Genomic DNA, 18,656 nt, shown 5'->3' on the forward strand with positions numbered 1-18,656 from the left:
AACCAACTAGAATGTAAACATTTTTTTTTAAATTAAGATTTTATTTCTTTTAGAGCAATTTGAGGTTCACAGCAAAATTGAGGGAAAGATTCAGAGATTTCCCGTTATACTCCCAGCCCCTACACATGCACAGCCTCTCCTATTATCAACATCCCCCATCAGAGTGGTACATTTGTTACAACTGATGAACCTACAATGATGCGTCATGATCACTCAAAGTTCATAGCTTGTATTACAGTTCACTTGATGCTGTGCATTCTATGGGTTTGGACAACAATATAATGACATGTACCCATTTATCATACCAAGTATTTTCACTGTCCTAAAAAACCTTCTGTGCTCTGCCTATTCAATCCTCAACCTAGCCCCGTGCTCCAAACCCTGGCAATTACTTATCTTTTTACTCCGCATAGTTTTGCTTTTTCCAAAAGGTTGCATGGTTGGAATCATACAGTATGTAGCCTTTTCAGATTGACCTCATTCACCTAGTAATATACATTCAAAATTTTTCTATGTCTTTTCATGGCTTGATGGCCCATTTCTTTTTAGCACTGAATAATATCCCATTGTCTGATTATAATCCACTCATCTACAAAGGACATTTTGGTTGCTTCCAAGTTTTGGAAGTCATGAATAAAGCTACTATAAATATCCCTATGCAGGTTCTTGTGCGGACATAAGTCTTCAAATCCTTTGGGTATATACCACAGAGCACAGTTGCTGGATTGTATGGTAAGAGTGTGTTTAGTTTTGTAAGAAACTACCAAACTGTCTTCCAAAGTGCTGGTACCATTTTGCATTCCCAAAAGCATTGAATAAGAGTTCTTTTTCCATATCCTCTTCAGCATTTTGTGTTGCTGGTGTTTTGAATTTTGGCCATTCTAATAGGTGTGTGGTGATACTTCATTGTTGTTTTGAGTATAAACTTTTTAAAAGTAGGGCTATCTTAAAATATTTGTTTTACATATCCTTCATAGTACCATAGACAATGTACTTTAGAGTCACTAGATACTCCACTAGTACTTAGCAGATTGCAGATTTTATCACAAGATGGGACATGATGTCACTTAGCTAGTTCAACCTTCTTATTCTAAAAAAGAAAAAAACAAGTCTCTGATAAATTAAATGACCATAAAATCAGAGCCAGACGGCAGCCTACATCCCCTGAATCCTAATCCAGGCCATAGTCCAATAATACCAAACCAGTGATTTCATGCGAGTTTACACCAATGTCTTTGCAATTTTCACAATTCAATTTTTTCTCTATAAAATAGGAATGATAAGTCTCTCTAATTTGGTGAATAGAAAAAAATGATCATAACAAGGGACGTTGTGATTAATAGCAAATGTAGAAATGCTTATTAATACTATGAAGTCAACAGTATTAAAAATACATATGACAATAAACCAAGGTTCTTTTGGTATTGGAATTCAGAGACTTACCATCTTGACCTGTAACAGCTTCTTATTTCCAGGGGCTTTACTCTCAGGAGTTCAACTTAGTGTCGAGTTTGCTATCATTTTTCACCTTCTATTTATGTTGTACCTCCATATGAGGAGCTTAAAGAGCTTTAGAGACATTAGCTCATTAATCCTCCCCAAACCTCTCTAAGATAGGACGGAGGCATAAATCATTATTCCCATCTGGAAAAAAAATAGCCTACCTTATCTCTCTTAATTTCATTGATGCTCTAAACTGTTGATTAAATCCTAACTTATACCCTGTACATTTAGAATATTGCATTCTCTTCCCCAAGGATATTTTTCTTTCTTTTTGAATTTAATGTCATGAGGATAAGTATAAAAATGAATCAGCAGGTCTGGTTTTAAAAGTTCGTTTGAGAAGTGTGGGATAGGTGGTAAACCAGGCTCTTCCTTCCCCTCATGCTCTCCTCCTTTTCTCAAAATGTCCTTCATTATTGCCCTTAAAAGCAAGAGAAATGACTTTTAGAAATTGAAAGAATGTTTCAAGACCCATTCATTGCTTTATCTATCAGCCAACACAACCTGCGAGAGCCAAAGGATATCCATTCAAGCATGTCATCCTACCGCTCAAAAAACATTGGTGCAAAGCTTCATAAAACATTTAAAGCTTTATGAAAGCAACAATGGAAGTTAACTTTTTGATTTGGTGTGCTTTTTTAGGCAGGTGGTTCTCACTATAAAGATACTTGGAGTTAGACTTTCATGATGTTAGAACATGAGCAGAATATATGAACAGAAACTGAGGCCAAGCAAGGTTGATTCATATAAATGATTGCAACAAAACACTGCTCCAATTAGTTTCCTACAGTTCAGGACAGTGAAAGGAAAATAAATAAAAATTATAGACAAAATGAAATTGTTCTTTCACCACTAGAATCTCACCAGAGAAGATGAGGGTCAACTCACAACTGATTTGAGAGATATTCAGAGCTGTATTTTACTATTTTGAAAAAGTCCATCATAGACCACCTCATGATATTTTTCCTATCTCATAACAGAATAAGATTATGTAATACTCTGATGCCAGAAGATCTTAGAAGTTAAAGGATCATTGCATTTTAGAGAAAGGGTATTGAGGGAACATAGAAGTTACATGATTTACTTGAGATCACACAACTAGTTATTGCCAAACTAGGAAAAAACTCTAAGTTGTGCTTTTTTCCCTCAATCCAAGTTACTTCTTAGATGTTCAATTGGAACACCTTCATGATCAGATGACTTATATTCTGTGTTGTTGCCAAAGTATTAGATGAGATGAATGAAGACACTACCCTCCAATATATTTAGTCACCTTCTAGGGAGCAAGCAGGAGAGAGATGTGGTGTCTCAGAAGAAATGAAAACAGAATCCTCTAAAAGGAGGATTAACTTTTTCAAGAAAAAGCTCTCAAAAAATTCTCCTGGACTTCTGCTTTATTTTAGCTCTGGGAGTGTTTAAAGAATGAAGTTCTTATTACATTTCCTTTTCACAAGGTTCTGGAATATTGCTTTGAGCTAAATAATCATTATAGCAATTTACCAGTTGGCTAATATTTAGTCAGCATCTCTCTACTACCTAATATAATGGTTGAAGAGTGTTGTGCTGTTATATATTAGTTAAACTTCTAAATGATCCTGAGAGTGTGATTAGTATTACTGCGCATCTGGGAATACTGAAAACTGGTGAAAAGGAGTGGAGTTGCCTTGGGTTTCCACCACAAAAGCAAAGGAAAAAGCTAAAAAGCAAATTCCTAGTGATCCAAATTCACAAGAAAATGCTCTATTTAGATGCTATAAAAATAAAATCAGAAGTAGGAAGTTTATAGAGCTGCCTATACCTCAGTCTCTTCCAGGTCAGGGAGGAGTAAATGAATAAACAGAAGGGTCTTTCCAATGTTGACTTTTTGTCCCAAGTATCACTTTCCTCCTTTTTAGTGGTATTATTCTCCAAAGCCCAACTCTCTTCCTGTATTCTTATTGTGTCCCAAGTGTTCTTGAATTCATTTATTTCCCACCTGTAGGATTCTGAAATAACAGGAATACTTCCCTAAAATACCAATTCCTAGCTGTTATACTTCAAGTAACACTCTGAACTTTGTGACAAGTTCCAAGAGTGGTTTAATGAGAAATAAACAATATGTTAGAGATAAATTTGGGAAAATAGGGTTTGAGAGAGGAGAGGGGTGAGGAATAGTCAACTGTGTATAAATGAGAGAGCAAGAAAAACACCATGCAACAAAGCCAAATGAGTCATGAAACCAGTTCTATAATCTGTCCTTTCCTATGTGTTCCACATTACCCCTGGGAATTCCTCTGAGGTCATCCTTGCCCGTGTGTTCTTTTACTTTCCTTCTTTCTCCTTGCTTTTCTTTGCTATTTCATTCTCCAGGTATGATCTTTATGATGATCTTCCTTTTATAGGTTTAGCCTAATGAATGTATTGTGCTGTACCTTGTCACATAGAATTCTTTTCTTTCTTTCCTGAAGACTGTCCTGAATATTCCTTTGACCCTGCCAGTGAATACCCAATATCCATTAAAGGCACAAATGAGTTCAGGTAGCTGGGATCAACAGATAATCTAGAGGAGAAAAATCACCTTTATCTATTCCCCAGAATTTCTTTGAAATGATTCCTATGGAATCTAATACGAGATAAAAAGTACAGTGGGTGTTGTAAATAGATTCCAAAATATAATAATGTAAAAATAAATGGCAATTAATGCTTTATCTGCTTATGAAAAGAATGATTGTGGAATTTTAAGAAAAGGTATTTTGTAGTATAATGGCTAAGTTGCATTTATATCCAGCACCCTTTCCCCCTTATTGCTAAAAGTTACCTTCCTGTAATTGCAGACTAGTTTAGCATCTTAACAATAATGGACATGTTTTTAAAAGATTATTGCCAAAAGTGCATTCTTTATTCCAGGGAGACGCTGTAATAGATACCAGCATTTTAGTAATGATACAAGCAATCTGTAAGCTATTACAGTTTTCTTTAGAGTAACTTAATCTTCATATTGTTTTGTATGTCTGGAATTTTAATAGTGTTTTTAATTTAGAAAAGGAAGTATATAACATATTACTAATTACATGTGAATATGAACTAAGCACATGACCACTGAGCTTGATTCTTAAAAACAAACATATTTAAAAGTACTTAACCTAATGTAGGGAAAGTCACAAAAAAATTAAAGAATACCGCACAGTGATAACAACAGCTTTTATAGAATAACACAGCGAGGATCTGCAATTTTAGAATGATTATTATATTTTAGTCCACAGCTAAAAAAATAACTAATAGAAATAGAAATACTCCTTCCCAAATATAATTGCTATTTTTTAACACATGAAACTACAAACAAAACATCAAATGAGTGTTTATAAAAGAATGATTAGCTTTTCCCTTGATGATACCATTCATCCAAGAATTTTCAGTATTAGCTAATAGTCCTGGTGGCCCTTAATTATTCACCTTTGTTGGTGAGGATGCTAAGTGGCAAGAAAAAATTATATCTTTTTTTCTAGGTCAAAGATCTGGTTATGTAGACCATAGAGGTTAAAGTGACTTGTCTTTGGACCTTATTCATCTGCTGTCTAGATGAACAGAGGGGAGATGATTTTTTTCTTAAAAAATGGAAGTATGCACTGAAAATGTTTTGATTTTAAATGGTGATAAGAAATCATTTGGGGATGCCTGGGTGGCTCAGGAGTTGAGCATCTGCCTTTGGCTCAGGGTGTGATCCTGGAGTCCTGGGATCGAGTCCCACGTCGGGCTCCCTGCATGGAGCCTGCTTCTCTCTCTGCCTGTGTCTCTGCCTCTCTCTCTCTCTCTCTCTCTGTGTCTCTCATGAATAAATAAATAAAATCTTAAAAAAAAAAGAAATCATTTGGTGTTAGAATCTAGGCTTATATTGTCATGTACAATTTTGAAACTATTTTGGCACATATCCCAGACCTTCTTCAAGAAGCTGATAAAGATGTGCTTGGTAAACCAATTCAGTGGTCTTTAATGCTATTTTTAAAATCCAGCTTTTACATTAAATAAACCAGTTTGTTATTTTGAAAGAAGTTATAATCTACTTAAAACTGTCATTCTCTGTTTCTAACTCGCAATTAGATGGTATTTCCAAAATGTCAGACCTAGATTCTGCTTCTACCATCACCATAATAAAATGTGACAGCCAAGATATTATATCAATACCTTTTCCATAATTAGCAATAAGGATCCTGCCAAGGGTTAACTAGAAAAGTTTCATAAACGTTTTTCTACAAATGGTTCTGAAGGCAGTATTATGCTTTTGAAATCTGCTAATGTAGCAAAGACTCATGACAACCAGGAGACAAATCTATGGGCAAAACTGTTTGGAGAGAATAGTTTTGTAGTGTATGATGTATGTTATGTAAATGAGCTTATTAGGACTCTCATCTATTTTATTATTGGTGACCAATTTAATAGAGGCATTTAAAAAACAATATTTCTGCCTGACTCCTAGAAATGAAGAAGATACATTGATATAATTGAGAGCAAATGATTGCATGTTGTGCCATTTAATCATGTCATTTTTCAATTGCTATTTTTTTGCACTTCACTGCATGCTTATAGAATATTTAGCTTCAATATAGATTAAGTCCCAGGGTTTGCAACTGAGCTGAGTTCCTATATTGGTTGATGTTGTCTTTTAAGCTTGGAATCAGTTAAAATATGTAGATGTCATCTGCCCATATTTCCTTTAAAATATGCAAGTCATCATTCATACCTCACTTGAGGTATTTTAATTTTTTTGCTGTTTTGAAGAACTACCCCTTTACAATTCCGGATGGAAATTCTTATTTGCAATACCTATACACTAAACAATGTAAACACATAATTGGCTCAAGAATAGAGCTGTCAGGACCAAAAGACCTGCTGAATCTTTGCTGGAAACTTTGATGATCATTTGTCTAATGAATGTTTCCTATTTTTGTTCAATCTCTTTCTGATTATTTATATAACTTACATTTTTCTCAGAAAAGAGATAATCCTCTACTGTCTGCTAGCATATGAGGTCCTTGTGGGTGGAAAGTTTGTCTGTTTTGTTCACTGATGCATCTCAAACACTCAGAGTAGTGCCCTTTATAATAGGTGTTCAATAAATATTTGTTCAGTGATTGAATTGATATTTTTTCCACATCTGTTATCATAACCACCCTGGGTTTAAAAATTATATAGATTACTATTTTTTAAATATTATTTATTTATTTACTTATTTATTTATTTGAGAGATAGAGTGAAAAGGAGCAGGGGGATGGGCAGAAGCAGATTCTCCCTAAGCAGGAAGCCCAATGCAGGACTTGATCCCAGAACTCTGGGATCATGGCTTAACCAACTGAGCCACCCAGACACCCCAGATTACTAATTTTTAACATAGGCCTAGAAATTTGTTTAAGATAGACCTCAAAAGGTATACTGATGAACTTGTTGTCTGTCTTATCAACAGTAACTTTATGGCTGTGGCCACTTCAGTTGGAAATCAAGGGCCAGAACAGTCTGAAAATGGAGAAATTTTATAACCCTCTTCTGCTCTCTTATGAAAAGAAATGTAGCATAATGTTTTTATGAATTGGCTTGGGATTCAGGTTGCATGGGATTCAGGTTAACATCCTGCCTTTGCTGCTTATTAGCTGTGTTATCTCTGGTCAGTTACTTAGCCTTTTCTGTCTCTATTTCCTCTTTTGTAAAATAGGTACATGTCAATAATATATATCTCATAGTGTTGTTGTGAAGATGAAATGAGCCAATACATATAAAATACCTAGAAAAATACATAGCAGACAGAAATACACAAATTATGTTTGTCATTAATCTATGAGATTAGTGAAAAATAACTAAGAAAATACTCAGAATAGCGCTCTAGCAATTTAATAAGATTCAATGATTGTTGGTTACTATTTTACAGTCAAGTAAATCTTTAATTAAATATCTGAAGAGAACACAACTTTTTAAAAATTTTGTGTTGGTTCAGATAACATATAGTCAACTTAGAATGATCTTTGGTGAAATACATGAAGTCTGTTGGAAGGTCCTATTTCTCATTTTTCTACTGAAACCAAAACCAAAATAGATTAGAATTTCATAAGATGTATATGATTGTAAATGAAACTCACCACTACAGTAATTAGACTTAACTAACATTCTTTAATTTCCACATTTTCTTCAACTCCTTTTCCACATCCATGCTCTTCTATGTATACTTTTCTGTTTATGTTTTATGATATTTCTAGAAGTAGGACAGCTATATTAAAAACAACACTGTATTATTTTTATCATATAGCAGAATGTCCTGTTGACTGAGATTTATAGGTTTGTAGTTATGACTATATCACAGGGAATTTTATAGTCACTACTTTTTATTAAGATTAATTAATTGATTTATTTGAGAGAGTGTGTGTGTGTGAGACTGGAAAAGGCACAGAGGAAGAGGGAGAGAATCCCAAGCAGACTCCCCACTGAGTGCAGAGCCCAGCAGAGGGATGGAGGTGAGCAGTTGATCCCACAATACTGAGACCTGAGCCAAAATCAAGAGTCAGATGCTTAAATGACTGAGCCACCCAGGCAGCCCAGCCATTACTTTTAAAAAATAATAATAATAATAATAATAAAAGGTCTAAATTGTCATTTGTGTGTTAATATGTGTATGGACCCACTGTTGCAAAAAATATGATGTCTGAATGGTATTAGTAATATCATATAACCTGTTGTCATGACACACCCTGAAGGTACATATGATAAATTATCTGATTATCACCAGTTATGTGGCTGATAATACATACCTGGCTTTACCAAGAGATTTAAAAAAATAGTTTTATTGTGACATAATTTGCATACCATAAAATCTAATTTCAGAGCATTTTCACTACACCCAAAAGAAATCCCTTAACCATTAGCAGTCATTCCCTGTCCCCCACTGACTGCAACCTGAGGAAACCACTAATCTACTTTTTATGCATTTGCCTATTCTGGACATTTTATATAAATGGAATCATATAATATGTGGCCATATATTTCTGGTTTCTTTCATGTTGAGGTATGTATCAGTACTTTATTCCTTTTTTAAAAAGATTTTATTTATTTATTCATGAGAGAGAGAGAGAGAGAAAGGCAGAGGGAGAAGCAGGCTCCATGCAGAGAGCCTGACATGGGACTCGATCGCGGGTCTCCAGGATCACACCCTGGGCTGCAGGAGGTGCTAAACAGCTGGGCCACTGGGGCTGCCCTTTTTTTTTTTTTTTTTTTTAAATAATGTAAGCTCTATGCCCAACGTGGGGCTTGAACTCATGACTCCAAGATCAAGAGTCACATGCTCCACTGACTGAGTCAGGCAAGTGCCCCTTTTATTCCTTTTTACTGCCAAATAATATTCATTGTATGGATATACTACATTCCTTAAATCTATTCATCCATTGATAGATACTTGTGTTTTTTTTCCACATTTTGGCTATTATGAATAATGTGATTATGGATATTTATGTGGTCATAGGTTTTCAATTCTTTTGGGCACTTACCTAGGAGAGAAATTGCTGGACCATATGGTAATTCTATGTTTAACTTTTTGAGGAAATGTCATACTATTTTCCAAAGTATGCCATTAGTGCCATGGCACTAATTTTCCAAAGTATGAAAATTAGTGCCACTAATTTTCAATCCCACCAACAATTCATAAGGATTCCAATTTCCCTAGATCTTTGCTAACATTGTTATTTTGTCTTTTTTTAATTTTAGCCATCAGAGTGCAGGTGAAATAGTATGTAGTTGTGGTTTAGATTTGCATTTCCCTCATATCTGATGACATTGAACATCTGTTCATATGTTTATTGGCCAGATGTATGTTTTCTTTGAAGAAATGTTTACTACTAAAAATGAAGTTACTTAACTTTATATTTTTGAATTTTAAGGGTTCTTTATATATTCTGGATACAAGTCCTTTATCAGATCTATGATTTTCAGGGATGCCTGGGTGGCTCAGTGGGTGATCATCTGCCTTTGACTCAGGGTGTGAACCCAGAGTCCCGGGATTGAGTCCCACATATGCTTTCTGATTTTTTCAGTTGTAGTTCTTAAATGAAAGTCTGTGATCCATTTTAATTTAATTTTGTATATGGTGTGAGGTAGGGAAGTCCAATTCATTCTTTTGCATGTAGATATACAATTGTCCCAGCACCTTTTATTGAAAATGTTTTTTCTGACTTAATTGTACTGAGAGCTTTTTAATTCCACTTATCTCATTGGTAAGCATTCAGTCTTTAATCAGTACCCTGGTACTTAATCATAAAATAGGCCTTTTTGGCATAAAATGGCATACAAATGCTGTTTTAAACATTATCTTGTCTAAATTATTACAGCATCAGAACACTGTTATATTTTGTTTCTATATGTAAACTTATATAATGTGATATTACTTCCTTAGAGGAGCTCTATTGACTAACCAGTCTAAAGTAACACCACCACCACTTTCCATGATATAACTCTATTTTATTTTATAGATTTTATCACTACCTGATATTTTCTTGTATGTTTATTTATGTTTTGTTTCCAGCCTCTTACCACCACCTCTCTACACACACAAGTTCAAATATAAGTTCCATGAAAGAAATCTTGTAGCTCACCGCTATATCCCCACCACTGAGAACTGCATGGCACATAAGAGGCACTCAGTGAGTACATTTGGATGTTTGAATGGATGGATGGATGGATGGACAGTTGAAATATGATTATCATCATATTCCACTTCAACTTCCATCCTGTTTAAAATGTAGTTTCTTGACCTTTATTATGTGACTCACCCAACTATAATGCCTGTCCTCCATTCCTTCCACTTTTTCAATCTTCACCAACTTTAACATGGTACTAGCTCCATCAATCTTAATCTGTATACTCCAGCTAGTAATGATATTTTTTATCCCCCAAGTCAATGTCCATAATTTAGCATGCATATATATTGCACCTCAACATTTGGGTTACAATCTCACTGTTAACTATGCACCTTCCTTACTTCATTTAACACTTACAAAACCTGATGGGTTAGGTCTTATCAAAAACCTTTGCCTTGCATTTATTTATTTATTTTTTCCTTTGAGGAGGCAGAGTCTTCTCTTAATGACCAAATCACAAGCACTTAAAAACAGGCACCACATCTTATTATATTCCTTTTATTTACCAATTCCAATTCTATAATGAAAAGTATGGTGTTTGGTGAATAATTGATACTCAATAAATGTTTATTGCTGTGAGAAATAACATCCATATAATCTTTGTTAACCTTGTCCTAAAACATTAGCCCAGAATCAACCAGTTAAAAGCATCTTTTGAAGATTCATAGAGTTACCAGTGTTGCCTCTCATTTTCCCCATCTTCATTAACATTCCCTGCATCTGATGCCTTCTACCTTCCAAATAATCATCATGGTTTTGTTTAACTATATACACTTTGTGAGAGAAGCTTCTATTTAATTTAGCACAATGCCATATGTATTAGCATCATTCATTATGACTAAATGACTAATTTGATAAAATTAATAAAAAGGAGTAAAATCCCCAAATATGGTATTCAAACAACCTAACATATTATAATTCTTTTTTAGAATCAAAAAGAATTTTATTTTTTTACATTTTTAAATTTAAATTCAATCTGCCAACATATAGTGTAACACCCAGTGCTCATCCCATCAAGTGCCCTCCTCAGTGCCCATCACCCAGTTACCTCTTCCCCCCACTCACTTCCCTTCCACAACCCTTTGTTTCCCAGAGTTAGGAGTCTCTCATGGTTTGTCTCCCTCTCTAATTTTTCCCACTCAGTTCCCATCATTCTTTTTTTTTAAATATTTATTTATTTATTTTAGAGAGAGGGCACAATGGGGAGGAGCAGAGGGAGAGGGAGAGTCTTAAACTGACTCCATGCTCAGCTCAAATCCTGATGTGGCTTAATCTCACTACCCTGAAATCACAACCTGAGTTGAAATCAAGAGTCCAACATTTAACCAATTGTGCAACCCAGGTGCCTCCATTATTTTCATTCTTAATAATGATATTGAAAATTCTGAAGATATGGACACCTGGGTGGTTCAGCAGTTGGGTGTCTGCCTTAGGCTCAGGGTGTGATCCCACATCGGGCTCCCTGCATGGAGCCTGCCTCTCTCTCTGCCTATGTCTCTGCCTCTCTCTTTCTGTGTCTCTCATGAATAAATGAGTAAAATCTTAAAAAAAAAAAAAAAGGAAAATTCTGAAGATCATCAAGCAAGTACTAATAGTATAAAGATACCTCTAGTCAAAAAGATCTATTCATTGATTGACTCATTTTCTTTCAGTAATTTAGTGACAATTAAAAAAAAATAACTGATCACCAAATGGGTATGGTCTCTAGGCTGTTGGCTAACAGTGTGACTCCAGAATCAGAACTTGTAACCTCTATTTTATACTTCTAAAACAAAAAAAGAAATCTGCTCAGCTGGATTAATTCTCTTATCTGTAAAACTAAGTTCAAGTTTCCTGTAGGCCAGGGTTTTCAAACTTTAGCATGCATTGTAATCACTTACAACTTTTGAAATCAAAGTTCATCAGAAATTTAAACCATGTCTCATTGGGGCCTACCCCAGAGTTGCAGATTCAGATGTGGAGTGCCACCAGAGAATTGGAATTTCCAAGTTCACAGGTGATGCTAATGGTGATTGGCTTGGGGAACAATGTCTGAGAACCTTTGCTCTATTCCTCTAGTCATAGGTAGCAGACTAAGAGAAGACGATTGCCCACCTCATGAAATTAAAATGGTAAAATATAGAAAATGCTAAAAAGAAGAAAAACGCTTGAAAAATGTGGGAAACCCTTGCAACAATGAGATGGAGCTATTTACTTGTGATTATTTAAACCAGAAGAAGTTGCATGTCTTTTTCAGTTTTTCCCCCTCTGTTATTTCCTCACTCCAACTAGATTGAAGGCAGGTATGTATCATATATGCAGGTTGAAACTTCTTTATTGTGCTTACCACAGAGAGGACACACTCAATACATATTGTTAAACTGATCAATCTAGAAAATAAAGTTATGTTTGATTTTATAAATGGAATTGCTGCATAAGTGGTTTTTAGTTGACAGATCACCTGAAGTCCTATCACTTTGTTCATATTGACCTACCCAATGATGTTACATTAACCTGCTGAATATAATTATGTAAGATATAGAGACAAATTGATTTGTAGTTTCTCAGCTAATTTTTTTTTCTCTCTGTTTTTAAAATATACTTAGTTTTGGTATTTTTAAAATTGTATTTTCTTCCTCATCTCTCTTTTCTCTATTTGATTCTTAAATTTTACTTATTGTGTAGTTTGGGTTTGGGCCTAATTATAGTTCTTTGCTTACCAGTAAAGTTGCTTACAAGTAAGTTCTTTGCTTACTCTTTGCTTGTAAGCTTATTTTTATCTTTTTTTTTTTTATAGTAGATGACAATATTGTTTAATGACAGGAATATGGGTATACAAGTCAATTATAATCATACAATATATGTGTGTATTTATGTTTAATGTATAATGAAAAATAAAATATCAATATTGGAAGTCTTACCTTTAATGGTGTTAAATTGAAGCCAGTGTCAAAAATGATGTTACATTAGGGCACGTAGGTGGCTCTCGGTTAAGCATCTGCTTTGGGCTCAGGCCATGATCCCAGGGTCCTGGGATAGAGCCCTGGATCAGGCTCCCTGCTCAACTGAGGTCTGCTTCTCCTGCTTCTGTGTGCTCTCTCCCTCTCTCAAGTAAATAAATAAAATCTTTAAAAAAAAATGATGTTACATCACATTTGGCTTAATAATAGAGTGGTTTAAACAATCAAAAAGGTTGACAGAGAAAGTCAGGAGAGGAAAAAGAAAAATTCCCATTTAAAAAAAAAAAGAAAACCCCCCAGATAAACCAAAAGCCCTCCTTTGCATTACCATTGATGAATTGAAAACCAAATTGACTGTTAAGTGTGATAAAAAAAAAAAAAAAAAAAAAAACCTCCAGCCTGTTGGCAACTCTATTGCAACATGTGAAAAAAAGATGTATTTAGAGGGTCAGAGATCTGCATATTGTAAAGGAAAAAAAAATAAGTTAAAAATTTTGATTTTTACTTTTCTACATTTCTTATAGCAAGCCTGCCTGTTTAATAACATGAGGAAATTGAGTAGAAATGTAAAAGTAAATAAAAAGTTCATCAGAAATTTAAAAATAGCACACTCAAACTATATTCCAGCAACTGAATTCTGAAGTGATACAAGACAACTACCTCCATACTAACAGAGATAGTCTTATAATAAGAAATTAGCCTAACAATTACCAAATAATAGGACAACTACATACAAAAGCCTTTGGAATCTCTTTCTTAGGTATACTGATAATTAGTGGGGGCTTTTTCTTTCTTTTTAAATTTCTTTTCACTCCTCTTGTCTCTATACTTCTCTGTGAAGGCAATATGACTATGCTTGGGAACCAACATGATCTCATGAGAGATCAAGGAAAATGCTTCCAAATTAGCAAAAACGAAAAGCATTCCGAACTTTTCTGTTCCTTACTTCCTATCCAGCTGCTTCACTGTCTCTTCTCCCTGACACACTAGGTGCCCCCACCGCCCCAGGACACTTGCTCCCTGACCCTACTGTCTTTATAACCACCACCGTTCAGCTTGGACCATCTGGCTCATGTTGTTTCCTTGAAGATTTCACCAACTCCTCCAATAGCAACTTGCTCAAACTTCTGTTAACATGCCTCTCTCTCTACATCATTCTCAGTATCACACTTATTTGTACAGACTCTCTTCAGGAGAGTCCCAGCACCTCGAGAGAAGGAGCAATAACTTGCTCTTTTGTGAAGCATATGTGCCTGAAACAGTGCTTGGCAGAGGGAAGGTGCAGTGCACAATAGAGGAGGACTGAGAGACAAGGATGAGTTTATCTTATTTCAGTGCCTTACTTAGATTGTATAGTTTGGATTTCTGTTTTAAAGTACTTTCCTTTGAAAATGTAAGCCAGAAATAGTTACAATACTTATTTGTTCCTGCGTAGTTATATTTAACATTTCTCTGTGCATAGTTTATCATGGAAATAACGTAAGCTACTGATTCTAAGAAACATTGCCAGCAAATGCATTGGTTTTATTTAGTATGTGTTTGTGATTATAAATAAATATGTATATTTTAATGGTTGTCATGGAAACCCATTTATGTAGACGAATGTTATTTTATCAGTTATATCTCCTAGATATAGAAAAGTATCAAAAAAGATGTTGGCCATTTAAAATTCTCAATTTTCACCTCCTTTTTAAAGTAGTGTTATTTCCCAGCATGCATATAGGATACATTATTAATCTAGGATACAGACTAAGTTCTTTGAATATTTAAAGTAAAAAAAATTATAGGATTGTGAAGATACAAAAATTAGGTAGTGAATGTTAACATTCCATCAAATCTGATATTGAATGTCAAAAGCAGCTTTCACAGTTTTTAAACTATCTGGACTGACTCATATTAAGATATGGGTAGGGAACATCTAGATACTTAAATACTGGATACATTCTAGATACTCATAAAAAAATTATGGCCAATGACCTTTATGAAAATTTGCCCTAGTGATCTCACATGTCCTCCTTCAGAACTTTAAAAATGCCTGTGAGGTGGATGAAGTCCATTTGGGCTACTTTGTAAGTGTTACCAATGTGGCTGTGCTAACTCCACACATATTTTTAGTGCCATCCATAACAAATTTTCATTTGGCTAAGAAACATTGGGACTTTTTGCTGGCTTGAGGAATGCAGTTATTAGTCTAGTCAACTGCAAAGTGAGTTTTGCAAGATTCAGTTTTATGGCATGGGAATATCACTTTTGATTTTTTAGCCCTGTATTTTTAGCAAATTTATAACAAAACAAAAATGAAAAATGAAATCCTTGATATTCACATTCACAGGACTCATTTCAACTCATTTCATTTGGTTCTATTATTATCTTGAAGTGTTAATATTGGCCCAAAATTTGCCAGGTATTAATTTGGCTTGATAGTTTGTCTTGCTGAACAGTTCTAGAGTTAGAGAACAAACTGAGCATGGGTGGAGTGTGTGTGAGAGGGAGAGAGAAAGAGAGAGGATGCATTTTGGAGTAGGGAGATAGCAGTATTGGAGGAAGAGATGAAAACAATGCTTTTTGCTTTAGTAGGCCCTCATGTTATCTTTGAATATCTAGGGGTTTCTCCTCATTCAGCACTGAACAAATGAATAGCATCAGTAAAGAAATTTGTCAGACTTGGGGGTTATATCAGGAGTTATGTAGGAAAATAATAATGAATGCTAGGAAAATAAATAAGGGTAAGTTCAGGAAACATAACTAAAAATGCTGCACTGGTATAAATTGAATAATAAAATTCCTAGTCATATTTTGCCATAAATAGAGGTTTGGGAATTTGTCATTCACCTTATTTAAAATTCAGAAATATTAAAGGTACAGTGTTCTCTCATTACAGAAATAATAGAATTTCGGCTATTACTGAGTTAGGGTCATTTAAATGGCTATACCATGTATTATATCAATAAGCAGAACATCTGTATGAAATGTCCACCTGCTGATCTACTACCACTCTGTGCACATTTCAATGAACCGCACTTAATCATTTTAAGACTTCTTCTAATGAAGCCTTATCTAGATTAACATTTTAAGCACAAATACTTTTAGGCATTAAAACTCTCGCACTAAATGAAATTGCATTGTCTTGTTTACCCTTGTTGATTAATAAGCAATCTGTTAACTGTTAGAACAGTCCAATTGTAGCAGTAGAAGGAGATTAGTAATTCAGTGATGTTTGTGGATATAATCATCATTTCTCCTGAAGGCTTTGAATTAGAATATCACTTATACACTATCCGTAGGCAAAGAAAAGATATAATATTTTTAGACATGTGTACCCACTATTTTGCTTGAATCGTTCAGCTTAGGGTCACTGCAGCAATACAAATGCTTCTGGGGGCAAAATGCTATTTTGATGCATGCATATCCTTCTTAAATTGTGTGAATGTCTATTAAAAGAAACAGCAACCAACAAATAGTGCAGTAATAATCCAGTATCCTAATTTCTGTTTTCAGAACATTATTGCTTTGTTAATCAAGCTTCGGAAGAGGAATGTTGCTTATCCTTCTCCCCCACCTCCAATAATAGATGTTATATATCAAAATTCTTTGCAGTCTTACTTAACTTTTTCCCAGCCAGTAGAAAACTAAACTTTTAGCAACAAAAAAATCTAGAATAAATTAGGAAAAATTCCATTTCCTTTTGGAGCACTTTCCTATCTTTGGTGTTTCCTAGGACCTGGAATCAAAGCATGTCAGTCTGTTTAGCATTCCCATGACTTATATGATTTATTTCTTTAAGCTATAAATTGCTAATCACTTAGGCATCAAGGTAGGACCCAGCATTTTATAATGGACAAATCAGTGAAAAAAGGGAAGAGGAACCAGATGAGCTAAATTCTTTGGTGTTAGTTTGGTATCAATAGAGGTCTCCAACCCAAAGGCAACTCTCTCAGAGCTCTTCTTGCCTTATTGTTCATAGCTGAGTATATTACTACAATTTGAAATTATAGTAGAATAATTCATTTCAAGTTTTAGGAAATTTTGCTCTGTAAACACTCATGGATCAATCGCTCTCTATATTGCAGTCTCTCTGTGGTGAAATCAAGCAGCGACGTCGTGGAGTGGCCTCCATCCTGCGATTATGCCAGCATCTTCTGGATGACCGGGATACTTGCAATCTGAATGCAGACCACCAGCCCATGCAACTGATCATTGTAAATCTTGAAAGAAGGTGGGAAGCCATTGTCATGCAAGCTGTCCAGTGGCAAACACGGCTACAAAAGAAGATGGGAAAGGAGTCTGTGAGTTATTTTTATTTTTTAGCATAAAACTTTTTTCTCTTATTTTTCTCTTATTTTATTTTTCTCAGAAAAAAATTATTTCAGGGCTTGGAAAATGTATTTATTTTACAATTGGTTTTGTGAACTAAAGGGATAGATATCTTCAACCACTCAATGAGATTCATTTGTCGTAGCACAATTTATTTGCCTACTAATAAGAAGTGTTTCAGAATATCTCATTGTCTTTAAAAAAAAATCACATGAAGATTTTCCTTCATCTTAACAAAGTAAGCCATTAATTCCTTCAATTATTCCTTCACCAATGATGTTCCTTAATCATACAATACCCCATGAAGATTTTGTTAGAAGATGGCTTTCCATTCTCAAAGTATATGTAGCAATGTGTATGCTCTATAGATAAGGTAACGACATAAAGTATACTCCTTACCTTGTCATTACACGATGAGTTAACGCTATTCGTACAACAAACTCCACTGTTTCTTCTTGGAGCTCCTTCTGATGGAGGTGTGTTGCTGAGAGCTAGCAAGTTTCCTCTTTGAGTTTTAATGCAGTGTGCAAGGTAGAGGTAGGGATCCTTTTTAAGAGTTTTCCAAGTTGATTGTAAGTTCAAGCTGTTGCTACATGAAGGAAATATATGTGACTAGAGTTGTTTAATAATAATATAGAAAAAGCTCTTGTCCAGAAAACCTTCATATCCTTAAGAAAAAAGGTTTGCTGATAAAAAGATTGCATTCCCCACATGACTTTGAAGTCACTGTCCATTAGTTGAGGCCTAAGTCACAAGTTTGACTTACTTAAATGAAATACATATATGAATACATGGAATGAAATATGAGTTTATATCATCAGTTCTATGTTTTCAGAAAGTACAAGATTCAAAATTGAAAAATCAAATATAATAATCCTGCCATAGAAAAAAATCCTTTTTCTATGAATTCTAATTTTAACAACATGTTAATATTTGCTATTTGATGGGTTTGGCATTGGGGACTAGAAACAGAAGGGACAATGAATCAGTAAGCCTTCTCACTCTTTCTTCATCTGTAGCTATATTGAGTCTAGGGGGTGATTTTATCCTTAACAGTTCAGTTTAATTGTTTTGAGCTGAAGTTGTTAAATTTCTTAAGACTTCCAAGTTATTACCAGTAATCAGAGTCTATATAATTGGATGTCTTTTCTTGAAATGACCTGTTTGTTTTGAAGCTATTTAGCTGGAGTGTTTTCTTTCTTTCTTTCTTCCTTTTTTCTTTTTCTTTTTTTTTTTTTTTTTTTTAGCATTG

The 18,656-nt window shown here is 34.6% G+C and overlaps 1 protein-coding gene across 11 annotated transcripts in view; it reads left to right on the forward strand.

Moving 5' to 3' along the window:
* AKAP6 (A-kinase anchoring protein 6) overlaps positions 1 to 18,656 on the forward strand; it is a 568,763-nt gene that overhangs the window by 496,979 nt on the left and 53,128 nt on the right. For all 11 annotated transcript variants that reach the window (XM_072838209.1, XM_072838213.1, XM_072838216.1 and 8 more), the window contains one exon: positions 17,161 to 17,376. In XM_072838209.1, coding sequence (XP_072694310.1) covers positions 17,161 to 17,376 — 216 coding nt within the window. The remainder of the gene's footprint in view (positions 1 to 17,160; positions 17,377 to 18,656) is intronic.

The sequence above is a fragment of the Canis lupus genome, chromosome 9 (assembly GCF_048164855.1).
Source record: "Canis lupus baileyi chromosome 9, mCanLup2.hap1, whole genome shotgun sequence".
Classification (NCBI taxonomy): Eukaryota; Metazoa; Chordata; class Mammalia; order Carnivora; family Canidae; genus Canis; species Canis lupus.